General features: G+C 54.0%; 7 protein-coding genes across 7 annotated transcripts; 4 read left to right on the top strand and 3 right to left on the bottom strand.

The window, feature by feature from the left end:
- Positions 1–746: 746 nt before the first annotated feature.
- On the top strand, positions 747–2,045 carry INS49_007683 (uncharacterized protein; the record flags this gene model as incomplete). The annotated part of the gene is made up of 1 exon (XM_043168431.1): positions 747–2,045. One exon carries the CDS (start codon positions 747–749, stop codon positions 2,043–2,045), a length of 1,299 nt encoding a protein of 432 aa, XP_043026111.1.
- Positions 2,046–5,502: 3,457 nt separating this feature from the next.
- Positions 5,503–6,441, top strand: INS49_007682 (uncharacterized protein; the record flags this gene model as incomplete). Its single annotated transcript, XM_043168430.1, has 3 exons — positions 5,503–5,506; positions 5,703–6,051; positions 6,117–6,441. 3 exons carry the CDS (start codon positions 5,503–5,505, stop codon positions 6,439–6,441), a joined length of 678 nt encoding a protein of 225 aa, XP_043026110.1.
- A 1,552-nt stretch (positions 6,442–7,993) lies between these two features.
- Positions 7,994–12,845, bottom strand: INS49_007681 (uncharacterized protein; the record flags this gene model as incomplete). Its single annotated transcript, XM_043168429.1, has 3 exons — positions 7,994–8,104; positions 8,173–12,517; positions 12,616–12,845. 3 exons carry the CDS (start codon positions 12,843–12,845, stop codon positions 7,994–7,996), a joined length of 4,686 nt encoding a protein of 1,561 aa, XP_043026109.1.
- Positions 12,846–14,778: 1,933 nt separating this feature from the next.
- Positions 14,779–15,946, bottom strand: INS49_007680 (uncharacterized protein; the record flags this gene model as incomplete). Its single annotated transcript, XM_043168428.1, has 2 exons — positions 14,779–15,194; positions 15,250–15,946. 2 exons carry the CDS (start codon positions 15,944–15,946, stop codon positions 14,779–14,781), a joined length of 1,113 nt encoding a protein of 370 aa, XP_043026108.1.
- Positions 15,947–18,869: 2,923 nt separating this feature from the next.
- INS49_007679 (uncharacterized protein) lies at positions 18,870–19,942 on the top strand (the record flags this gene model as incomplete). Its single annotated transcript, XM_043168427.1, has 4 exons — positions 18,870–18,996; positions 19,118–19,418; positions 19,482–19,873; positions 19,935–19,942. The coding sequence occupies 4 exons, from the start codon at positions 18,870–18,872 to the stop codon at positions 19,940–19,942; spliced, it is 828 nt and encodes a 275-aa protein (XP_043026107.1).
- A 991-nt stretch (positions 19,943–20,933) lies between these two features.
- INS49_007678 (uncharacterized protein) lies at positions 20,934–22,580 on the top strand (the record flags this gene model as incomplete). Its single annotated transcript, XM_043168426.1, has 5 exons — positions 20,934–21,153; positions 21,208–21,390; positions 21,447–21,764; positions 22,101–22,235; positions 22,573–22,580. The coding sequence occupies 5 exons, from the start codon at positions 20,934–20,936 to the stop codon at positions 22,578–22,580; spliced, it is 864 nt and encodes a 287-aa protein (XP_043026106.1).
- Positions 22,581–22,809: 229 nt separating this feature from the next.
- INS49_007677 (uncharacterized protein) lies at positions 22,810–24,418 on the bottom strand (the record flags this gene model as incomplete). Its single annotated transcript, XM_043168425.1, has 5 exons — positions 22,810–23,164; positions 23,232–23,645; positions 23,708–24,036; positions 24,085–24,106; positions 24,165–24,418. The coding sequence occupies 5 exons, from the start codon at positions 24,416–24,418 to the stop codon at positions 22,810–22,812; spliced, it is 1,374 nt and encodes a 457-aa protein (XP_043026105.1).
- Between the last annotated feature and the right edge of the window lie 937 nt (positions 24,419–25,355).

Genomic DNA, 25,355 nt, shown 5'->3' with positions numbered 1-25,355 from the left:
CACCGTACTACTCCATCACATTAGGTACAGGCTGCTATCTCCAGGTCAACGGGGGTTGCCGCTGGGCCTGATCACCTCGCCATTCCGCCTGCTCGATATCACGTATCTCTGGAGTCGGGAGTTCTTGGCCACCGTGGGGAACCCCGGGAGGTTACGTCCCTCGGAAGTCATCACGATCGTCATCCATGTGTTCCTATTCACCCTCGCAGCGGTCCTGGGTCCGGCCTCCGCCATCAGCATGTTACCCAGACTGGGGGGAATGGGAGCTCGCAAAAAAGATTACGAATGCACCTTTCTACAGCATACATGATCGATACTACATCTATCAGGTATACATGGGTGCCGAGCTATCGGATATTTTCCCAAAAGTAATCACCGCAAGCTTCAATCCCGAAGCTTGTGATCATAGCAATCTCTCGCTTCCCCAGACCAACAACTGTCCCCGTTTCGGCTTGACGGACATTCTCCAGGACATTTTCCTTTCCGAGACAAGTGGCTCAGATTTAAATGTGAGCCCAGCACAAGAATGGATTTCCTGGCCTGATTATAACATCACGATTCAAGCACACCATCAAGCCGTTCCAACCCGGGTCATAAGTTTGGACAGATCCCCGTTTGAAGTCTGGCCGCAGGCTCCTCCTCATCACGATCATGGGGCTGTTGTGGATGTAACGATGCCCACTGATGCTATACTATTGTTGACGTCGAACTTGATTTCTCACTACCTCGAATGCTGGGTGGATGCCATGCCGAACAACGACTACGGGACTCTCAGCTTCGCGTCAGGAGGAGAATGGCCTGCGCAGTTTGAACTTTATGTCGGACAGCCAGAACCCGGAGGACCTTCTTCGGCCTGGAAACAACCCTACGTGTCTTCATTTTGCTCAAAGCCAGGGGTTGGCCATGCGACCTCTAATTCCATGGCTTTTAATTTTCAGTCACACGAAGGCACACAGCAGTACATAGTCACTCTGGATGCTGAGCTTCTGTCCAGGGTGTTGAGCGATACAGGTGTGAGTTTTATCAACATCTCGGACCTGAACACCACGCCGAGCTACACGCCCTCGGCAGCGTTGGCCTTCACGTCCCAATCGTATACAACCTTGTGTCTGGTCAAAGCATATTGGATAGATTCCAAATTATCTGGCCCTCAGTCCGATGAAGCCTTGAACAGCGGACTTGCCTGGGATTGGCAAGCTATGGAAAATGGCCGTCCACTGTGTAACGATTGTCAATTTCGTGATGAAAGTGTCTGGTTCAGCTACAGCAATGCCACCGAAATCATTCACTTGGACTTGGACTGGTTGAACGTTCTGGATCGTGGAACTGGTAGTGATAACAAACACGGCTTCTTCGACAAGGTCAGACAAGCTTGTTTGGGCTCATCGATCCTTGGCGACGACGATCCAGACAACGCTGGAAAGAACCCTGATCTTATATTCATTGCAGCCGGGCTGGGTGCTGGAATCGCCGAGGGCCTTTCGAAGTTGCCATATCGTGTTGGCATTCACGCACTGGGCACGCTGGAAGACTTGCCATCCAACGCAATGACTTTTAGTCCATGGACCTCCTCTGACTCGTTAGAAGCCTTTGGCTATCATCTTGACGGAAACTGGAGCAACTCAACTCTCACGCCGTATCAGATCAAGGCTAACTCAACGCGCCTGGACTTTACCTTCAACCAAAAGCTGTACGGCTATGGCTTCAGCGGCGTCACGATCACCCTGGCGTTTGTGGTGCTGTTGCTTTATGTGACAACCGTCCTCGCCCACATCTCGATCATGACTTTCGGGACGAGCTGGAGCAGCAGAGCCTGGAAGACACTCGGAGTGTTTTGTGTTTTGGCACTGCAGTCTCCCACACCTACGTCTGTGCTGGATAATACGGGAGGCGGCGTGAAGGCCTCAAGAACATGGCAAGCACGGGCGTCTGTCCTGGAGCTGCAGCATGGAAAACGGGTGGGCATCGTCATTGCAGAGCCCGAGCAAGCGGATCCAGAAGAAGGCTCAACGTCGAAGGTGCGGCCGGATTGGATGTACTCGTAGGGTATTCCAAATTCCGAGTTCATCGAGTTGTTGCAGAGCAAAAGTGCGTGTATGGAACTCTACCCGTATTTCACCCCACCAGACTTTGGACAAGCAAATCGGTCTCTAGGTATCTGGGCTTGTTGTACTTCTCTTCTCTTTGTTATCTAGTAGGAGGGAGTGCTTGCTCTCGTCAGGAGAGGTCTCCTTTTTTCCCTTCACCTGGTCATCATCTTCCTGTCTTTGATTTCAAGTAAGGCACTCCTCTCGTTGTCAAGCAAATCCCCTTTTCCCCGGTATTGGAATTGTTTTAGGACAGGAGGGCAAAATATCGTTCTGCAGAACTTGCTCGAGTAAGACTGAGCATACAGCCAGCAAGGCCAAGTCCTCCAACACCAACGACGTGTGCAGAGTGTTGGCTCGACCGTATGACATATTCTGAAGTTTTCAATATGCATCTCTATAGCACTTACATCGAAAAAAAATAAGGCATTGCTCAGAGTAGATCCCACGGCTGAATTAACAAGCCAGAAGAGGGAGCGTGGGCTACAATGGCCACTCTGCAGCCTCCGGGCTGTCCCGTAGCAGCACGACAGGCAATTTGATCTGCACGTAGACCGGCTCCAGTCGAGGAAAGATCGCCCGGGCCGAGCTTAGCTCGCGGGCCACAAAACGCATTGCCAAGTGAGGAGGTATTCGAGAGCCGTGGACTACGAAACGGGCGAATTGGATGGCTACAATCGCATCTGGTTGGTCTACCCAGATATTCTCAGCACGAAAACCCCCCTGCAGTTCCACAAGATCAACCTTCGCAGATCCTCCCCAGATTCTGAGGGCCGTTGTGGTGTGGACCACTTGTACTCACAAATGAACAACAAGGGCAATATTGTGTTAGGAGGGACCATGACTGAACAATGTACTGCCTGCCACTAAAAGACAACCAGCCCAGCGTCACGTCGATAACGGGAATCCCGCTGAGCTGACAGGCCTGGCCGGGGGGGTACAGTGCTACTACAAGGGCCTAAGGACACCGTCGAGGCAAAGCTCATACCAAGCCCGGGACGCGCACGCGCGCTCGGATTTGTCCAAGACGGCCCAGACCGCCTGGGGACAGGTGTAACGAGATCAGGGGGGCGACATCTGTCCAAGTGGGCTCGTAGCTTGCTTGAACCCAGCTGCACACGCGAAGGGAGCACGCAACGTTGGAGAATCCGGGGTAATGGTGCAGTGAGGAGGTGCACCATCAATTGTTTCGATTGTTTGCCATCACCGGTGCCATTGCTGCACATGGAAATTTCACAAAAGGGACGAGGGCAAAGTCCGTTCGCGACCCTGGCGCCGTGGACAGGAGCACCAAGTGAGACTGGTGGCTTGGGGGTGCGAGGGCGGTTTGCAAGACAGCCATTGCACCATTGCAGGCAGGGCATATGTTGGTGCAACTCGGTGGAGTGCTTCATCTGCCTCGCCAGGGCACTCCCTCGACGCGCTTGGAATGCGTCCGCTGGTACGCCAGGGCAAATCAAGATGCAATCAAGATTTCTGGCCGCTGCGGACGGGCCTGGGTCGAAGTTGCAGTGGCGGTGGCCCCAGCTCGCAGCGGCGGTATTGTGGGTTCTTGTCTCAACATGGTGCAAATTGAATTGAATTGAATTAAAGTTGCATGAGTATGGAGACGGGGACACACAAAAGTCTTGAGAGGGCCCCGGAGGGCCTGTCAGGGCAGTCAGGGCAGTCAGGGTCTGCTCGAGTGATCGGCAACGTTTGTGGGCCGCAGGGCAGAGGAAGAAGAAAACAACACCGCAGCTGCATGGCGTACAGGTGTATTGGCTCGTCGGGTCCGGTTCAGTACGCCTCTGGACCAGCTCGTATGCTCGTATTTGATCCTGGCCAAGGCGAGCCGGACATTGGCGCTGGCATCATTGACTGAACGCAGGTGCAGGTGACGTGAGAAGTTCAGATGATTTGACTTTAGACACCCTACTATTCCAGTAGCTGCAAACGCAAAACAGAAAACAAGCGGGCGGGCAGGTCGAGCATGGGAAGCCGCTGAGATGCCAGGATGCAGAGGGTTCGCTCCTCGAGGAGGGGGGGAGAGGGAGGGAGGGAACGGTGGGCTTAGGTAAGGCGAATCGGACGGGCTAAATCCGGCACGGCCTTAGCGAACCACTCATAAGACTGGGACGGTCAGGCCCCACCTCCTTCCTCCCGCCAATCGTGTCCGTGTTCGCTGGGGTGTCGTCACCCACTTGACCGCTTCCAGCTCAGCGTCCCCGGGCTGACAGGGGGCGGGGACAGGGTCTGCCGTGGCTGGGCCTCGCGGTGGAATGGAACGATTGGAATGCATGGAATGGAGTGAGGTACAGAGATCCGCGAGGTACGCAGTGCAGGTGCAAAGTACATACGTGCATGCTCCCTCACTCACTCACGCGTTCCCTTCACACCTGCCCGCCTACCTCGCAGGCAATAGCGCTCCATCGCCCATTTCCCTTGCCGGTTAGCTGACAAGGTGAGCCAGTGTACCTGCGCCTCTCTTGTTTGTCTTGGTCTTTTCTTGTCCAGTCCTGTCTTACTCATGCCATCTTCCGTGTCATACCTACCATAGTCTGTTCTACACTACCATACCCACTGCCAAACGCTCATTCTTCTCTACCGCCGTCTCCTCTCCCTCACCTCCCTCTCCTTCTCATGGGCCTCATCGACGACCTCAATCCGACGACACACCACGCTCGTTAGCCAGTGTAACGCTACAACCGGAGGACGGTCGTCAAAAGAATAGAGGATAAAAAGAAGAAGGAACGCTCGCTGGCTGACGACGACCGCTGGTTTCACTCGCTTCAGTCCGACGATCACTGCCGCGCCAAGTAGCCTCGACCTTCCTCCAGCCATCCACAATCCACACTCCGAATCCAGCACTCAGATCCATCCCATCCGATCATACCAATCCACGGATCCGACGGCCTCTCCCGCACAGACTGCATTAATCCATTCCGTCGCAACCCCCCAAACGCAACCAGCACCATCAGGCCAGAAAAACACTATTTGATCATCCTCGTCATCGTGATCATACCCTCGACCCAACCTCCCCCGTTTCCCGCGACTCGACTCGACTTCCTCCCGACGCTGCACCACAGCACCTCACCGGATGCCCGACGCGACACAAACGCACGCCTCGACATCGACACGACACAGCACCGCAGGAGAGACTGGCATTGAGGAGATTTTCGCCACGGAATAGCGTACATAATACCAAGAGGCGACGATTGACAAGAACATTCCAACCATCGTACATACCTACACCGATTGTCCCAGACACCACCACCACGCGCGGGTTCCGATTCTCACACCACGATACCCCGTCCGTTCGGCTGCAACGCCACAAATTACTGTTCTCAGCAGTACATCTGCATTGAATCGAATTGCATAAACACCATACAATATTGTCCACATTTGTAATATCTAGTCTTTTTCAACCTTCACGATGGGTATGTTGCTCCCTACTTGGTCCTCCCTTGGCTCCTGGCTCCTCACAACTGGCCCTTTGTCCCCCATCCTCCCAAACTCCAACCCACTGAGGGGCTCAGCCAGCGTCACAACGGCCAAGCCGCCTCCACATCCAAATCAGACCTCAAAACCTGAATCTGACGGGTAGGCCACCTGACTGACCTGCCTCTCCTACAGCCCAAACGACCATCGTCCCCTTCTCGACCCTGCCGGCCTGCGTGTCGTCCTGCGGTCCCCTCTACGACGTCAACGGCGCCTGCGTGCCCCCAGCTGCACCAACAGCCGAGGCCTCCGCCTACGATGCTTGTTTCTGCTCCGACGCCCGGCTCGCTCCCTTTTCCACCACAACAGGAGGCGTGTGCGATGCCGCCTGTGCCGCAGATCCTTCGGGGCTTGCCACCCTCACGAGTTGGTACCAGAGCCTGTGTGCGAATGTGGGTGAGGCAGCGAGCTCGTCATCGTCGAGCAGCAGTGGAAGCTCCGGTAGTTCCTCATCAAGCTCAAGCTCAGGTGGCGGCGGTTCATGGTAAGCAATGCCCCAGCCCCTCAAGAAAGACTCCGCGAAACAGCTGACTAACACATCAACCTCAGGATCGACGGCCACTGGCGCTGGGTGGTCTTCATCATCGTCATGGTGCTCGGCATCGCAGGCATCTGGATCGGCGCCGCCCTGTGGCGGAGATCATATCTGCGCAAGAAGGACCGCCAGTACGCCTTGGGCAAGAACCTCGCACAGCGGACGGGCTCGGGCCAGAACCCTTACGGCGGCCCGCCCGGCGGCACGCCCACACGGTCCCAGGGTTCCATGCACCCCGGACGACCCGGCGTCTTCATGCCCGCCACCATCTCCGAGGCCAACGTCTACGATACCGAGAAGCAGGGCAAGACTAAGAACAAGTGGCGCGTCAGGACATGAGTGGAGTCGTGAGGATGTCCAAGACGTTAGGGGAGCGGTAATGACAAGGCCGATCTACGACTATTGGGCCCATAAGGGGGACACCCCGTGGAGGCGGCATTTGTTTCTGCATGTCATTCTAGGCACTTGCCTGGGGGAAGATCCATCAAGCTGTTCTGATTGACCAGACCACTGGGTCGGATTACCTCCAAAAAGAAGGGCTGGCTGGCGTTGTATTCTTTTTGCTATTTTTGGTGTGGGCTACGATGTCCCTACTGCACCCAGGCGGCGTTTTACTGTGGGGACCTTCGGCTGTTGGTCTTCTTTTTGGAGGGGAGGAAGGCAAGTAAAAGAGACGGAGGAATATTTAACGAACTCAAACATGTGGTTTGTTATCGGCTTTGTCTGGTGATGCTGGGTGACGAAGGAGAGAAGGATCGCTATTCAGCGTCATCAACACCGCCATCATCGCCAAACACTCTTCACACTACGAATTTCCTATTCTTCTCTACTGGCTACAGACCATCTATATACATCTCAATACCAATACCCCACCGTCCCGCCTCCCGCGCCGCAGCCGTCGTAAGACGACGGCGGGTGGGAGGAGAAGGGACGACGGTCAAGAGAAACTCAGCTTTCATTTCGACGCCGCAAGCCCGCATCTGCCAGCTCCTGCATTTTGAGCCTATTTTGAGCCTGTCAATTGGGGCCAGAAACACCTCCCAGTGACTCAAATCCAATTGCAGAGGGAGAAAGTCCCGTTGCAGCGGGGGAAGGGGGCCAAAATACCCACCTCTCAGGTCCTCCCACCCTCTCCCTACATCCAATGCCCGATGTGGGCGGGGGTGCAGGCCAGGCCTGAACAAACTCCCAAAATTTGAAATGGAGCCCTCCCCCCGTGACAGGTGAGCGAATGACTGACTGTGCTTGTTGATTTTCGCATATCCCCCAGACTCCCAAGGGTGTCCCAGCCACGGGGGAAATGGCCCAGAACAGGTCATGCCCAAGTGCTTGTGATGAATAATGCATGGATCAAAGCTCCGGGCTGGCGACTGGGCGGCCGTCATTTTGCATGAAGTTGAGGTGCAAGGGCTGCCCCTGGGCCTCGAGCGACACCCACACGAAACACATTTTTTTGGCAGCTTCGTCGGGATTTCTTCTGCATGCAGGGAAGGATTGGAATGGAATGGGAGGAAGCCTTCTGGAAGTCAGCGCGTCAGGCGTGCGCTGTGATTGACATCGGATCGTGGACGGCATCACGTTCGGGATGCTACACCTTGCTCCGCCGAGCAGGAACATAGACATTGCTAGCTACTTAATGAGATTCGATTCTTATCCAGGATTCCATTCGATTTCTATAGGTGATGATGAGAATACGTGCCTGTCTATGCTATGATTTAAGATGTTTTGATCGCCTTTGCCCACTCTTATGCCCAGCGCTCTGTCGTGTACTCGTGTGCATGCATTCCTCCTCTTCGCTGTCGTGTTCAACCTCCTTTTGGTGATACTTACTCAGGTTGTTGATCGGCAAGATAGCCCCTGAATATCCAAATGCTCCCTTTCCATGCGAACCTCAAGTCGAGATGCTCAGCTTGCTCAGCCTAACAACGTCCCCACTCTGGTACTCGGCAGCATCCATGTAAAGGTCAATCAGGCAACTAGCCGACCAGGCCTGGGTAGGGCACTATTTTAATGTTGTCAGCATTTGTTCTCTGTACATCCCGACCCATTATCTTGGGCAGCTGTACTTACCGAATCACCACAGAACTCCCCATTCTTCTGCGTCAGCTCCGCCAGCCCGGCCCATGGACTCTCCTGGATCATTCGCTTGCACCCCATCAGCCTCTGAGTGACCTGCTGGAACGCCTCGGTGCGGCCTTCCTTGTCTTGAGGATCCCGACGAAGCAGATCGAACTTGAGCAGCGCACGAAGGAAATAGCCCGTGGGCCACAGCCACTCCGGTCCTTGGTGGTAGTTCCTGCCCTTGGACGTCGCAAAATCGGTCGAGTCCTCAGAGTTGATGTAGTACGGGCGGTAGTTGAGGTCCGCAGGGTCCAGAGTCGCCATTCCAGTCGGCCCGCGGAGCGCACCGTCGGTGAGCACGAGGGCGTGCAAGGCGTGCTCTGGGTCGAAAAGATCTGGCGCAGCGGTCATGCTGATGGGATAGTTGGGTCTCAGTTGGTAGTCCTCGTACTCCTTCCCAGATCTGTACAGGTCCTTGTAGATTCCGCGACGGTTGATGACGTTCGGGTTCACGTCGTACTTCGAGTCCTCGTCTTTCGACAAAGGCACGTAGTAACATCGCTCAAAGTTGGCCTTGATCAGATCCGCCCACTCCTTGTAACCAATTGTCGACTTGTCAGCCTTCGTCACGCTGCTGTACTTGAACTTGCCCTGCGCGCTCAGGTCCTGCGCCCAGCGCAGCGTGCTGTACAGTAGACCAGTGATCTCGACGGCTGCGCCATCACGAGGGGTGCCAGGGACACCCTTGGAACCCGCCTTTTCGGACTCGCCCATCTTGTCCATCCATGTTCCGCAATTTGACTGGTTGCCGCCAAAGATGAAGCCATTGGCCCAGTCGACCTTGATGTCGATATTGAATCCCTCATCGCTCATTTGTGAGTCAATCTGGGGCCCTGCATTGGCCTCGCGGAAAGACATGCCCTCTGCGTGACGCTGTAGGGCCTCCTGGATAATGTCTTCGATAGTACTCTCCTTTGAATAAGCACGAGGATCTTCTACATCGAACCAGGTGTCATCGTATGGCAGGAACCGGCGCTTGGTCGTCGCCTTGAGGATGTCGGTGCCGTTCGGTGCAAGTTTGGTGTAGTCCTGGATGTTTTGCAAAAAGAACCAAATTGAGTCGCGAGAGTTGTATCGTGGAGTGTTGCCAGAAGCAAGCAAATTGGGAATCATTCCGTGTTTGAGAACACTGGCAAATGCGAGGATGTGCTCCTTAGCCTCATCAAACCGCCCAGTGCCGAGCAGAAGGCCTCGAAGAGAGATGAAGACATCACGGCCCCAGCAGCGCGCCCATTCTACCGCAAAATGAGGCAGACCAGCTGCTAGAGAGGGCACCAGGGTCTTGGGGTAGAGGGAGCCGGAGTTGACGACTCCGAGCTCTTGTACGCTGACCATGGCCAAGCTCTGCAAGAACCACTGACCTCTCTGCACGTTGTCATTCATCAGAGAGATGCCGCGTTCCCAAGCCGCCATATACGCAGTCCGGATAAGGAGGCCAAAATACCGAGGCAGGAGGAAACTGGGAATTTTGCGAATCGCATCAAATCGCTCCTTGAGCCAAGCGGTGGGCTTCTCGAGACGGGAATACAGCTCAGCCTTGGAGGCACGTTCCAGGCGGCCGATGGTGTAATCTAGAGCCCATTGTCCATCTCGGAGGTTTTGGCACAACGGGTGGGCGAGGTTGTTGTCCCGGATGACATCCTTCAAAATACTCCACCACCCCTGCAGTCCGGCATAAACGAGTTTTCCATGACCTGGAATGTCATAGACGCCGTCCTTACCACCGCTAGCATCACGCTCTTCAGCCTCGCAGCGGTAAAGCAGGAAGTTGAGATCAATGAGATCCAATTCTCCAAAGGCCTCCTTCGCCCCCGACGTGACGAAGGTATCCAGGCCCGATGAGTGCTCAGCAGCGGGGATCCAAGTCTCGAAAAGTGCGATACTGCCAGGAGGGAATTTGTCACGGACCGTAATCGTTGTGTCATCCCCCTTGACATCAATGCGGACACCAGGAAGGTCGACAACGCGGCTAGGCAGACCACGCAGCCACTTCTTGTCTTCGAGCACCTCTTTCTTGGCCTCCTCGCTCGTATCGACCTCAAGCATCCAGCTTCCCAAGTGCCTGACTTTGGTACCAGCAAGATGTACAGGGTTGAAATCACCGTTGCCGTTGCCGTATCCTGGGAACGCGGTGTGTGCGATGAGGAAGTATCCCTTGCGGGACTCCGGGTGCACCCGATGAACAGTGACATACTGATCTTCGTGGTGGATAAATGTCTCGTCATATTCGTCTTGGCCCATCAACGTGTGAATCTGGTTCAGGAGCTTCTTGACACCGCCGATACCGTTCTTACCGCCGCCAACCTTGATTTCCTTGCCACTCGATGATTCGGACTGGTACTGTCTCGTCTCGCTCACCAGGTCGACAAGTTTGGGGTAAATTTCATCGTAGCCCATGACACTTCCAGTCGCGCTGGCACACATGTTGACAAGTGCAGCGTTGGGCAGAGTGTCTCGAGCGTCGCGCTTTTGAGCAGGGGTCTCGTTGTCATGAGTGCAGTCCATGAACAGTGCTTGCACCGGCACAGGCTTGATGCGGCGAATAATCTCCCTGGTCAAGTCTGGCTCACCATTTTTCGATGAGCCATTTTGTCCTGTTGAAGAGGTGGGCGACCTGTTCTCGCTCCTGGAGATCTCGTCCACCTCGAAACTGCCAATTGGACGGCCGCCGTGTCGATGGACCAAGCGACTGAGCTCACCAGTGCTCCAAGCTTGCATTGCCTCACGAATCAACGAGCTGAGTCCAAGCCTCTTCACAAAGACGTAGTCCATCTCTTCAGATCCCGAGAAAAGCTCCGCAACCACGTAAAGATCCGGGCGGATCCGCCGGGCCTCATCGAGGATGTGCTCAGCAACGTGGATCGGAGTGGAGTGGCAGTTGTCGATCCGGAAACCGGCAAAGTACTTGGCCAATGTGCGAGCATACTTGGTCATATGGTCCCAAAGGAAAGGGCTATCTTCGGGAGACTTGCCATACCGCAGTTTGACACAGTCACCCCAAACAATAACCTCACGATGGAGGTACACTCTTGAATCCGGTCCGGCGTTGTCAACAAGCGCGTTGCCGCCCCAAACCCAGCCGTTGTTTGCAAGTGCTAGATCTTCCTTTTTGTGCTTGGCCGTCTTCTCATTCTCAGGCAGTCGGGTGAAATATGACTCGATCAGTGGGCTCTTGGCCCCGATCGGGCCCATCTTAGGGCCATGGTCATCCAGGCGACAATACTTGATCCGGTTAAAGAGCTGGTCAAGGATCACAGCAGACTCGGTGTCGTACTCCTGGTAGAAAGAGACATTGACAACGTCCAGTCCTGCAGCAAGCTTACTCCGAGCATCAGCCTTCTGCGCGTCACCTGCCGACTCAAACTTTCCAAGCAAGGCCGTTATGTATGCAGCACCGACTTCGGGCTTGAGCTTCCGTCGAAACCGCTCGCCCAGGTGGTTCGTGCCATCAAGGCCAGACCTTACGAACGCTGCTTGTTCCTCAACAGTCCCAGTTGGCAACTTGAGGGAGGCCTCATCCACCCGTCCCTCAGACCAAGCTTTGACACCAGCATCTGCGTCACGGTCAACATCGACGACGTAGTACTCCCACAGCCGGATCTCGCTCAATACGTTCTTGACTGCCTCCATGATCTTCAGAAGATCGTCGACAGCCTTGATCTCGGTCGGTAGACCGAGCTTGTCCAGCTTGTACCCGAGGTCGAGCAACTTGGTGTCCAGCAGGTACGCCGACTCCAGCCAGGGGGCGGTAGTTAAGTTGTAACCGGCATCGGGGTGCTCCTGCAGCCAGTCGGTATTGTTGGCTGTGTGGTTGAGGACGATATCCGTCAAGCTCAGCAGCGAGTGCTTTCGCTCCAGGCTTTCTACCAGCTTCTGGACATCATTCTCACCGTCCGGGAAGCTCACGGGGTCCCATGAGAGCTGGTCGTAAAGACTATAGGGCGAGTTCGACTCTCCGCGGACCTGCAGAGGGGTGAAGTGGATCATGTTGTAGCCCCTGTCGCTGATGCCGGCGAGGTGCTTCTCCCAGTCATGAGGGTACTTGCCCATGAACTTGCTCAGGATGGAGAAGACGGACAGTGCCGGCAAGGGCAGCGGCGAGCCGTCCAGGGTCAAGCGAGGCGCTACGTCGATGTAGTAGAGGGGGGATTTCTGCTTCTCGTCACTGGCAGAGGCATCCTTGAGCTCGGTGGACAGCTTCGGCAGGGCTGCATAGGTGATATAGTAGGTGTACGGGCCGGGCTGGTAAATTGGGATAGAGATCTCTATGTCACGGGTGAAATTGGGAACCAGCCTGGTCCAATTGAGAAGGAAGTCAGTCAGTAAGAGGGCAATTGGGCGCCGGGGCAGCTCATGGAGCTGTTGGTAGCTGGTAAATTGGTCATGACATACGGGAACTCCCTGAAGTTGTGACGCTGGAACTCATGTCCCTTCTCGGGTATGTTGACCCACAGGCTCCCATGGCGACATATGCTCGAGGTACCCTCGATTGTGAAGCGGATGGTGATGGGGTCGTGTGTCTTTGGCGCAATGTAGACGTATTGGCCGGCCACGTCGGGCGAGCCGTCGTCGTTGAGGGGCAGCAGGTGAACCTCGTTAGACACCATGGTTTTTGGGATCATGTTGTCAGGACGGAAAGCTGCCCCGCGCAGAGCTGGGCAGCACGAAGTTGGGGGGACGCGCGCATGCACACACACGTGTTTGGAGAGGAGGGGCACAGGCCTGGCTTGCTGGCAGTGGCCCAGCAAGCTGCAAGCAGCAGGAGGGGGGGTCGGGGGATCGGCGATTGACGGGCGGGCTGGAGCTGTGCCTAGCTGGGGTTAATATGGAGAGTATGGAGTATGGAGAAGGGAATACGGAGGTCTGTACAGCTGTCGAGGGGAACCGTGCAGGTCAACCCCAATTCAGGACCCAGGACCCAGGAGAGGGAAAACTATAGAGACAAAGAGTTTAGAGAGGAGCAAAATCCAAGATGCAGAGCAGTAAGAGGAAGAAGTGTTGTCAGCGAGGGGAGAAATAGACTTGCAGACGGGAGCTAGAGGAAGACGATGCCGAGCTGTACCTACCTAGTAGGTAGTAAGGCAGTGGCAGTGGTACTACAGGTAGCGCGATCAAGGTGTACAATGCAGTGCATGGACAAGCAACAAAAGAACGCAAGAGAAGAAAATGCAGAACTAGAGTAGCTAGCTCATGGATCTTGTGGTCTACCTGAAGCTCCTTCCTTCCCGCTGCACGAGAGATTAAGAGGCCTAGCCACCCATCTAGGTAGGCGCGGGATGGAAGCTTTGTGGAAGGCACGGCATGATGGATGGTCGAGGCCAGGATGAAGAGAGCAGGTACCAGCTCAAGCCGCAGCGCAAACCTAGGTACTGCTCAGGCTGAGGTACGTCGTGGTGATGATGGTGGACCGGTGATGAAACCAAGGTCAGGTCAGGTCAGACCAGGTCAGGCCAGCCCAGGCCAGCCCAGACCGGACCAAGCCATGGCAGCAGTTCAACTGGGGCCCCCACGGGGCGGCCAGCCTGGTTCTAATCGCAGCAAGCTGGTGGGTATGGTCTTTTTCTGTTGGTGTGCACCAGCAAGCAGGGCAGGCAAACGGGCAAGCAGGCAGGCTGTCAGCATGATAGCGCCGTGGGTGAGATGGGATCGAGATGGCGGCCGGCCTCGAGTGTGCCGTCTTGTATCAAATGATGGTGACCTCGACCTGTCGGTAGATATCTCGCTGCACCATCGTGAGAGCCTCCACCGGCAAGATCGACGATTGCCTCACTTTCGACGCGCGACTGAATCAAGCAACCTGCTGTTTGGGAAGCTAGTCGAGCCGTGGGCAACGCGAAGAAGAAACAAGCCAGCTCGACGCAACGTTGGCAAGCCCCCCATGCAGCAGATGAAGCCGTGCTAAACTTGGGACTAACGCCGCAGGCAAGGCCAATGCAACCGCAAGACCATGTCTAGCGGCTCGGGAAGAAAAACCTGTGGGACGCTGCTGTGCTGCTACTGCGACGATATGCGGTGAGACGATGGCGCTTGGTACTTTCTGTTGGGGGAGCAGAGCTGGCACAGCCTGCAGGAGCGTGTCGTTGTTGCGACAGGAACAGGAAAGGCTCCTTCGGCCGGCTGGGTGGCCTGCCTGCCTAGATGTCTGACTCCCTGAGGCCGTCTGCAGCGGAAGATATGTTTGAGATACGTTTTGCAAGCTCGCAGCGGAGATATTTTGTCAGTGTCTGTCAGGATGCAAATCCCGCAAATCCCCATGTGCGACGGCCCAGGACGTCATTACCCGAGCCCAGCTCTCCAGTCTCAACAGCTGCCATGCTCCACCCCGTAGCCCGGAGCTGGAGCTCCTTGACTCGACAAGGATCCTCGTGGAACGGCCCAGCCTCCTGCTGAGTGGGACCTACTGCGACCAGCTTGCTCGCACCTTCGCGAGCAACTGGAAGTGATAGATAGACTGAGTAGTTGATTGACTCGTGAGAGGGCGAGGAGAGCATCAAGATTAAGCAAGGCGGCTCCGTAGAGTTTGGTTGGGCACAGTTGAGGTAGCAGCAGCATATGTCATGTTATTTCTAACCTTCCTCCGACGATATTTACATCGCTCTCCGACAGCTGCTTCCTGATGACATCCACGGCATTCCTATTCTCCTCTCGGATGAAGTCTTCCGTCTCAGTCCTCAGCTGGTCAAAGTCGTCCTGTATCCCAGTCCGAAGGTCATCCACCTCCAGCCACACTCGATCGTCCACGTGGCGCTCTATATCTTGGATTTGGTCTTCAAGCTTATCTAGCCTGTCCTCGTACTTCTTCTCTTGCTCGGTCAATCGCTGGTCGACCCATTCTTTCATGCGTGATTCCATCTGTCCCAGCTGCTCCGTGAAGATTTTGCTGCAAATTCTCTCAATGAACCCGATTTCTACGCCCTCGGTAGCGGAGCTGCTGAGCTTCCTTTTCTTGGAACCAGAAGCAGCCTCGGACTCTGAACCCGAATCAGCACAAATATATTAAGGTATCTGAACGCGGGTCCGTCTTACCGTGGCCAGGAGGCACAATTGGTGGTGGCGGCGGCGGACCTTCAAGGTCGTCGTAGGACGGGGGAGCTTGGGCTGTAGCTCCATCACGAGGAGCAAACAGCTCAGGGCTGATAATCCTGCCATTTTGGCCCTCGTAGGCACCACCGCCATCCGTAGCCAACCCGCCTGAGCGTAGCTCGTGCCGGGATAATGATTCGCACAGCCACTCCAGCTGAGCCTTATCCAAGACAATATCTGGAACATGTAGAGTGAAAGAAGTTTGTTGGGCGAGGATTTGAGCGGAGTCCAACATGGCACCGTGGACTTTGTTGTTTGGACGTAGAGGCCAGTCAGGCGCCACGAGGTCGGCTGCGCTGGAGAGTTCCAGCCGCACGCACACCAACTTATGGTCCTGGAGCCGTCTGGACTCTGTCGACAGCTCACTAGAGTCGAGGGCAGCGGAGTGGATTCGCTCCGGAGGGATATACAGGCAGAGACTCGTCTTCCCGGACACGGGTTTGCGGAGCTCGAGCTGGATTCGGATTTTGAGCAGGGCGGTCTTGGAGGAGCGATGGAGATCAATTGTAACGGTCACGGGGTTGGAGCTGGAGTCGCTTAGATAGCTCGGCTGACCATCCTGTCCAGCCCATTCTACCACAGCCGCCACGGGGGTCACCGTCTCGGGAGTATCGGCGGGTGACGGCGGCGACGTGGCCATGACGGTGTCTTCGGCTTCCCTATAAGCACATCAGCAAGTAACAATCTACAAGTCAGCGTGGTCGACCCTGCGTCAAGCCCGAGACGCTCGTCTCAACACAGAATCACACCCACTCCGGCGACGGAGCGGCCGTGATTCTGGTGAGGACGAGGTCGAATCAGGAACCCAACGGCACGAGCAGGCCGCCACAGTTCGCCAACCGGCAGCTCTTGGGAAGCCCCTTCCTAGTGACCAGGCTCGAAAGCCTGGGCCAGTGTAGGTGCGAGAATCGCAGACAGGCAGCTTTTCCAAGGCCCCGCCCAACGCCCAGGAGTGTTTGAGTCCTGTGGCTTGGCTATTGGGAGCGAACGACGCAGCAGTCTGCACGTGCTACTCCGATGTGCGATGGAGTATTTGACGTTTGGCTTGAATCGATGGCAGCGGGAGAGAAAGGGTGAGGGAGGAGGATGCGCGACGAGAGGTCGTAGGTCTGCGTGAGTGAGATGACAGTGCCAGGTCGCGAAGTCTGGCCTGCAGGTGATGAGTGGTAGAAGCGACTGGTCAGCGACCTGATAAATGACAAGTGCTTGATTAGATTATACTGTCGTGGATGCGATGCAGTCAGTTGGTAGGGAGACGTTTTAGCAGTGGAGTCGCGAGAGCAACTTGAGGAGCTAGTCTAATTGTTTGGCCCGTGCGGCTGCCTGGCAAAATGGGTGGCTGGGAAACGGGGCTACCCCAGCAGATTATGTAAGCACAGAGGTACTAAGGTACATCCGAACCTCGGTGAAGACATCCTCAAAGACAGCATCCCACGAGTCTCCCAAATTCTTCCCTGTACACAATTGCTTTGGTGGTACTGACGGATTAATGCTGAGAGTATTGATAGTCCTTGGAAATTCGCCAATTCCTGTATATCAGAATCCCTCTCTTGGTCACCCACATCCAGTCTGTGGCTCGATGTGAAGACAGCTCAGCCGTGCGCTCCCGCATCCCAGGCAGTAAGTCACAGCCGTGCCAGACCCCCAGAACCCAGACTTAGATTAAGAGAGAGTTCCTGGAAGAATTTTGCTTTTCTTTCCATGTATTTTTGGCTTTTATGGACGAATACGGACCGTCGTTCTTCTACATTTTGCTGCGACCGCCCTACTGAGGAACGGGTACCGAACTTTCGACCAGAGAATGTCTCTACCAAACTCTAATCAGCATGATTACTGAGCTTTGGTCAGCCATCGTATTTGCACATGACATGCTAGACTCCGTGTTTTGTACAAGCGCTGGGCTCCCTGCCAAGAAAAGGAACCTAAGAAATCTGCGCAAGCTTCTGGGCTCCTCGGCGAGAGAATCAAGGGTGGAACGTGAAGCTGACCTCTAAGCCGCGGAGCACCAAGGAAGCCAACCCAACACGAGCAGTACCATTTAATGCTACGCGGTTTTCTTCCAGCCTGCGCGTGAGGAATTGCCAAATTCGACATACGAGGCCACTGTAAAAAAACCGATTTATCACGATGTGGGCTATAAGGTAGTTAAGTGCAAAACGTGCTGCGGTAAATCACTCGCTCGCAAATCCCAACACTATCATGCTCAACCGGTCCAAATATATTGTAGACGTTGGGAATAAAATGCCAGTATTTACGGGCGTTTCGTCTGTTCTTTTCTGGTCTGTAAGTTGCCTGGCCAGCACAAATATTACTCCCAGTTCCCAAGGGTGCAAAGTCTTCTCAGGTCTCTTGTGCAGATGGCTCAGGCACCATGTCCTTGCATCCGAATTCAGGGACGCCATTTCCTCAGGTCCAGCCACTGGGTTCGTCATCACAGTCTCCTACGGAAAACACCCCCATGTGCATAATCTGATTAATCTGATTAAGCATAACTTAATGCCTGGGTCTCCAATAAGGGCTATCTGTAGGCACACGGATAAGGCAATCAACCCTGGCATCACTGCCTGATAACATGGGCCACAGCACGCAGAATAAGACAACGAAGCCCTGACGGATGGCGTAATACATTGCTGAGCTGTTAAGACTCCTGCCATCTTAACTTAGAAGAGGCGGGCATCAATGCGTGGCTCGCTCGTAAATCCGAGCTTCGCCGAGATTCAGGAGCTGCTTGCCCTTACAGCCTAATCCACATGACGCACAGTACATACAATTCTACTTAGTCAGGCTATCCTAAAAGGGCCAGGAAAAAGCGGATGGAAGCAGGAACATTTCGCCATACGTCGAATCGAAAATGTTTCCGAGCAACAGTACTATCTCCATCTCGGGGTCGTGTTCGTATAACATCAGCCCGCAGCCGCACTCCGCCCTACACTCGACGCCGATCTTTGCCCGTCAGGGGCCATCTCAGCCACGAAAATGGCAAGACGCACACGTATTGCTGTATCCCATTTTCGCGATGATGTTCACTATAAACAAAATGTCAATATTTGGCAGAGTTGAGCAGAAGGATCTTCATTCGGCACTTGAAACGATAGGATCGACAACAGTGTCTATCCGTCTTCCTATTGCCGCCTTGCGTTTGCCATCTTTCTTTCCGGACGGCATACGCATAGTTTTTCATATTCCTTCATTTCGTCTTACTCTTCTTTGCAAAAACAGCTGTGATGGGAATTCTTCGAGCCCGCGAGGTTACCCTCTCCTGCGTCTTGGGGCTTCTCGTCCCAGCGGCTCAAGCAGCACTCTATGATAGTGTGCTGCAGACCCCCAATGGTCCGGTACAAGGCTATCCAGCCTTCAACAGCAGCCCTGCGAACATGAACCTCACCCGTTGGAGGTAACGGTCTGGAAGGGCATCCCGTTTGCAGCCGACACCGCGGGGGAGAATCGATTCCGGCCTCCGCAGCCCGTCGTGCCGTGGAACACAACTCTTGACGCCAAGGACTATGGACTGGCATGCGTGGCATCCGGCACCACACACGCCGACATTGGCGAGGACTGCTTGAATGTCAACGTCTGCCAACTCCACCGACGACAAGCTGCCAGTCGTTACGTGGAGCTACCCTGCCGGAGGCTCCAACGCCGATCCTCCCTTCGATGGCGTCGGCATGGCAGTCGCTCACTCAGAAAATGGTAGGGGTTGGTGGGTGACGCTCCGCTGTGATCGCTCGCTTACGCCCGCTCAGGGTTAGGAGTCATCAGGAAAAGTCTCTGTCCTTGCTCTTATCGATGGTCCCAAAAGCTACACTAGTAGGGGCATTTGAGGATGTCACAAAATCGCTGCAGCATGACCTTGATGGACTGGAAGACTCGGCCTTTCCGACTGACCAAAAGAACAGCCTGAGAGCACTGGAGCCAGTCATGCGGTATTGCAACACAGTCTGCGACGCATTTGCGACAAGACTCGCCGAGCTCACATCTCACTCGGACCAAGACCACATCACTTGGATTGATCGGTTCCGCCTTCGTTTCAATGATGGCGACATTCAGATCTTGAAAGAAAATCTGGCGCAATGTCAACGCACTTTGAACGATGCCTTGAGCTTTACAAATCTGTACGTATTGCTCCGAATACAGCAAACAAAATGTGACGGACTGATAAAGAAAATCGACGATAGGCGAACTGCGAATCGAACACGTGTGGCCCTGGACGAGCTCGCCGCTAATTACTCTCAATCCGTCAACGACATTGGAGGCCGAATCCAAGGCCTGAAGCTTTCATTGCAAGCTTTCTCTATCTCTTCTGTGAGAGCTGCCAGAGAAGATCTGGATGAAGTTCTCAATGTGTTGAAGGAGCACAACCGCATCCTGAAAATATGTTTGCAAGTCTATCAACCTGCCCTGAAAGAGACGAGAAGCTTGACAGGCACGACCTTGAGATACGCACGCGCTTTTGATACTGCAAGGGTGGCTACTGGCAATATCGATTTCCACGGCGACGCCCCCTCAACTCACGTTGAGAGTGCAGTAGCAAGCGATCAGGCACGTATTTTCACTGGGAATATGGGTGGTGAGGCCTCAAAGACGTTTTGGAATTGAGGTAAGGGCTCAGGTTAATGCTTTAGGGTCAGACCTATGATACAATTGTGACAGCCTTTCTCGGGCCACAAACAGAATTCTTCGTCCAGCGTGAACCGAGAGTTCGAAGAAATACAATTACATACCAAGTAACTTGTCATGATTTTACATTCCTGTCGAATTTCGATGTGAGATCAGAACCTCAGTCTTGGGCCGCCAGTCGGTCCACGAGGCTACTTGTAAGCTGCAATACAAACCACCCCGAGCACCCTTAACACCCAGACTTAAAAGACGAGGGGATAAGTTACCATTTGCGACCCATGAAGTTCTTGAGAGGCTCAAGAATCAGGGTCAATCTCATTCTCACAGCGACAGTCCCGATGTCTCAGGCCTGCTGAATTTGTATGAATACCTTGAAATCTCTGGCCATCGTGGGGACCTTGGACTTCCAACACACCGCCCCTGAGCAGTGCTGGTTCGAGCCTCGAAATTCTGGGGTGCTGACGGCTGTGTGTATGATATGTTTCTTATGGCTCTACAGGCCCATATTCGAATTTCTGGCTGTCACTTACGGAGCATCACATGGGAAGAGCATGCGTAGACATGAGGAGATGGCTATAGAGACGCTGATCAGTTGCCGTTTCTCGGTAAACCCGGCGGCGGGCTCAAGATACCTATAATCAGGCCCTTTCTTCAACCCTGTTGCAAGCGGCATCTTTGGTTGAAGATAAAATCAGCGTGACGCTCCTTGAAAGAGGACCGAAGCGTTGAAGCTGATGAGAATAGAGGTTGCAAGGATACTCAAGGATGACAAGTCCGGCATCCAGGCACAGCGCTCACCCAGGCCACAACGCTGCACTTGACATCACCATCAACCAGGACCAGCGTGGGAGGCTCTCCGCACGCGGGCCTCGGTAAAATGTCCGGCGTGCCGGCCTAGCTCCCGCCGCAACGCTAATATTAAGCTCCCGGGCCGAACCCGGGCCTATTTCCATACGATGCTACAGTTACTTTTCCTACTCTCTTAACGACTTGTTCCAAAGACATTCGCGATGAGCAACACCGAGCTAGTGACCGTTGCGCTACCCCAGTCAGCCATACTTCCTAGCACTGTCGTTGAGGACCATGAAAGAACGTCCCAGCGACCCCAGGACGAAGAGAGGGATCCGTGGAATGGCAGACGAAGAGAGCAGGAGCTTGCGCCCGTAGATGGAGGACCAGCTGCTTGGAGGCTGCTATGCGCCGCCTTTATGTTTGAGGCATTGCTATGGGGTATAGTCATATCGTTGATCGAACTCGACAGAGACTGACAGCAATTGAACACAGGTTTTCCCCTCTCCTTTGGTGTCTTTCAAGAATACTACTCCAGGATCCCAGAGTTTTCCGGCAATCGCTACATTTCCGTTGTCGGCACCATAGCATCCGGTCTCGGTTACCTTGGAGCACCACTTATCATGCCTTTTATCCAGCGCTATCAGCGGTGGCAGCGACAGATGATCTGGGTTGGGTGTACGTCTCATTACTTACTGGGGCATTGAAACATGACTTTCTAACCTGACTATCAGGGTCAATTTGCATTGCCGGACTCGTCCTTGGGTCCTTTGCATCCACTCTAGAGGTACTTATCCTCACTCAGGGCGTGGCTTACGGCGTTGGTTTTCTCATATTCTATTACCCCATCCTCAGTATGGTAAATGAATACTGGATCGCTCGTCGTGGCATGGCCTACGGTGTTCTTTGCGGTGCCTCTGGTGTCTCAGGGTCCGTCACGCCATTCGTGCTGCAGGCACTTCTGGCAAAGTACGGGTACAGAACCACTCTTCGCGCTGTGGCCGTGGCTCTCACCCTGCTCACCGGACCGTTTATTCCTCTCCTGAACGGACGTTTGCCGCCCTCAGAACGCGCCAGTGTCCGCAAAATTAATTGGACATTCTTACAAAGTCCATTATTCTGGGTGTATTCGGCTTCAAACATATTGCAAGGACTTGGCTACTTTTTCCCTTCTCTATATTTGCCCTCTTATGCATCATCACTAAGACTCGGCGACAAGAGTGGTCCGCTTCTACTCGCTCTGATGAGTGTTTGTCAGGTCTGCGGTCAATTTGTTTTCGGTCTCTTATCTGATCACAAAGTACCACTGAACATTTTGGCATGCTTGTCAACCGTGGTTGCAGCGACTGCTTGTTTCACCATGTGGAGACTAGGCCAGTCACTCACAGTTTTGATTTTCTTCGCCATGGTATATGGATTCTTCGGGTCAGGATTTACTGCCATCTGGGCAAGGATGAGCACCGCCATAACCGACGACGTGACAGCGACACCAATTGTCTTCACCTTGCTCAACTTTGGCAAAGGTATTGGAAATGTGCTCGCAGGGCCTGTTGGCGGGCTTTTGGTTTCCAAACAGAATTCGGCCGGAACTTCATCAGCGATGTCTTATCGTTGGGTCATTGTCTTTACGGGGACCTGCATGTTCGCGAGCACTTGCATGATTTGCTTGCGATACACTAAATACCTTGGCTTTTTCCTTGGTCGGTAAAATGGAGCAAGTGGCAAGCAGCAGGAAATTCTTGAAGAATGGGATCGCACATGGAGCAAGCGAACATGGGAGCTTGCCGTGGCGTAATGGAGTCGCTCCATCAGCCTTCCATAGGTACGGTGGAATGCGCTGACGCGAGTGGATTGAACAAGGCAAATAGAGGCGTAGCTCTGGACAGAGCGAAGCGGCCACGTACATGGTTGATAGGCACGAGAATTAAAAGAGTGTAAGTGAGTTGGATTAACTATAATAACGAATGTGGTTCTAAAAGAATCCATCCTTCATATCCCTTGTCCAGAGCGCACTTGGCCATAAGCAAAGGTCACCCTACGCGCTACAGCAGTACCGGCAGAGACTGATCAATCGTCCACTGCATGTGAATAAACACCTCACAGCATGGCAAACTTCTCGCCGACAAGGCCGACAACTGTGGCACAGTTGTTGTCGTAGTTCGGGATGACCTTGAAGGTCCTGCTGGCCTTGTCCCACGAGGTCCTGTGCGTGTTCTTCTCCTTGCTTCTGCTGCCGCTGCCACCCAGGCCGATGGGGATACCAAAGACACTGATGCTGCCGCCGGCGCTCGTCGTCTCCTTCAGCTTGGTGTCAAGAGTCTCGGCAGTCGAGGCGCCGACGCTGATCTCGTAGCCCAGGCCGCTGATGACGACGACCTGGCTGACCCTGGCAAGAGTCTTGACATCCTTGGGAGCATCTGAGCGGAGCTTGTACTTGGAAACGTCGATGTTCCTGTGAGGAAGGAGTCAGGCATCGTCCACAATAGGGTTTCTTTCCAATCAGAAAGGGTAAAACATACCATGATCCGAGGTTGATGGTAATTGCCTGGAGATCGTCGTAGGTGATCTTGACAGAGACCTTGGAAGACTCTGAACCGGTCTGAAGGGTGGTGGACTCAGAGGAGTGGCTTGCGCCTGCGCTGAACGAGAACCAGCCAACGCTGGCTCCAACACTGGCACCACCCTTGGTCTGTCCGAAGTTGTAGTCGGAGGTGTTTTTACCAGTGTCAATTTCGACTGTGATCGACTGAGATGGATTGTAGTCGCTGCTCGTGGCCTTGCTCATCGCATCCTGCACGAACTGTTTGTAGTGTGGGGCATCGTACAAGGGGAGGCGATGGAAGGAGGGAGGGGCGATCTTCTCGTTCTGAAGTGCCTTTCGGATGAGTTCTGCGGTGCTGAGGGTATTACCAGTTGCAGCGTGCATGTTGTAGCTAAGGTGTGTTAGTTTAGCACAATACCGTATCGTGTGCCATTGGATCGGTCAGATACGTACCCGTCAAAGTCCAGCTCTTCGTTTCTGCCCTTGCCGAGTGCGTCTCTGTCCGCCTTGACTGTGACAGCCATGGGACCCGCTTTCTCCAGCTGGATTTGGGTAATCTTCTGGGTGATGGCATCGACGTTGTCCTTGGCGGCCTTGAAAGCGGGAGTCTTGCCGCTTTCGACGTAGACTTTGAAGCTAGTGTCGGTTAAACCCATCTCCGTGTCCTTCTTCCACTTGGCAAAAGCCTTGTCCTGCTCAGCATTCATTGCCGCGGTGTAGGCGTTCTGGTCCCTAATGGCATCCAGAAAAGCCGCGTCCAGGGCTGGGTTGGCTTTGCCTCCCTGTGCCAAGTTAGCAAGAGCTTCCGCAAAGAGAACACATGTCCATACCAAGTCCACCCAGTTCAAGTAGCTAAGATCTCACATCAGCACTTATGCCACGGCCTTTCAGTGGGTGAGGGCACACTTACGAGCCAATGGCCTGATCGAATCCATGAAGGGAAGAAGGGCTGTAGAAGACATTGTCGGTGGACAACAGGTTGTTACCGATGTTATACAGGCCCTGATAGGTATACTCATCAGGGATGTTGTTGCCAGCCAGGGGACCCTTCTGGGCCTCGTTTGCTAGAAAGAATAGCTTGTCGCCGGAGCCGACACCGACTTTCTGCCTGATGGCATCGCCGTACTGGAGCCAGAAGAGCTGAGAGACCTTGTCGGCAGACATGTTTGAAGAAGGTCGAAGAGTTGAGTAGCGTTTAAGTTTAGATGTGTTAGTTGAAGAGCTTGAAAGTAGATGTTTGGTTGAGACGAGGGATGAGATTTGAGATGGAATTGCAGCAGATTTATACTTGAAAGCTCAACCCATTTCAACCCATTGAACTCTGATGTGTGCTCATGTTCTCCGGCCTTCGTCCTTTCGAGACTTTCTTCGGGAGCCAAATTTTCCACCAAAGCTGTCACGGATCGAATCTGGGTCAGATCAACATGTCTGCGACATGCTCACCGCCGTCAATTGAGTACGTTTCCCAGGAGGTGCAGGACTGGAAACGCCTTCTTGATGATGGCAATGGGCAATTGATAATGATGCAGCTGAGGTGGTCCGGGATTCTGACCGGTCAACTTTGACTTCAGATGCTTGACTTGGGTCCTCAATGCCGGCTCGTACCCAGGAAAGGCTTCCCATCGCGACCAACAACCTGCAAGCGATTCCAAATGAACCCATACTCTGCGGTGCAACTGATGAGGACGTAGCTGACGTGGTCGGATCCTGACCGGCCAACTCTGAATTCAGGTGCTTGGCTCAGGCCGTCCATGCAGGCTCATACCCAGGAAAGGCCACTGATCGTGACCAACATCCTGCAAGCGATTCCGAATGGAGCCATGCTCCGCAGGTTGCTGCCTCGCGATTTTCCTGCTCAGTCCGTAAGTTCAGTTCCTCTTGGCATGTATTAACGTTCAAGATATTTGCCTTCTTTGTGATATATACTTTTGAACGAAGTGTCCTGTCTTCTGCGACCAAACATTGCGGAACACTGGTCTGGCGGTGTAGCTGAGGTCCAACTTGGGTGCATCGTCACATTGGGACAAAGAACAGGCTTCATTTACAAGACATCGGTGCAGTGAATTGGAACTATCATAGCCAATACAACAGGTCTATGCGC

The sequence above is a fragment of the Diaporthe citri genome (assembly GCF_014595645.1).
Source record: "Diaporthe citri strain NFHF-8-4 chromosome Unknown scaffold_3, whole genome shotgun sequence".
NCBI lineage: Eukaryota > Fungi > Ascomycota > Sordariomycetes > Diaporthales > Diaporthaceae > Diaporthe > Diaporthe citri.
Note: the sequence above shows the minus strand (reverse complement) of the source record. Positions and strands in the feature narration are given on the sequence as shown.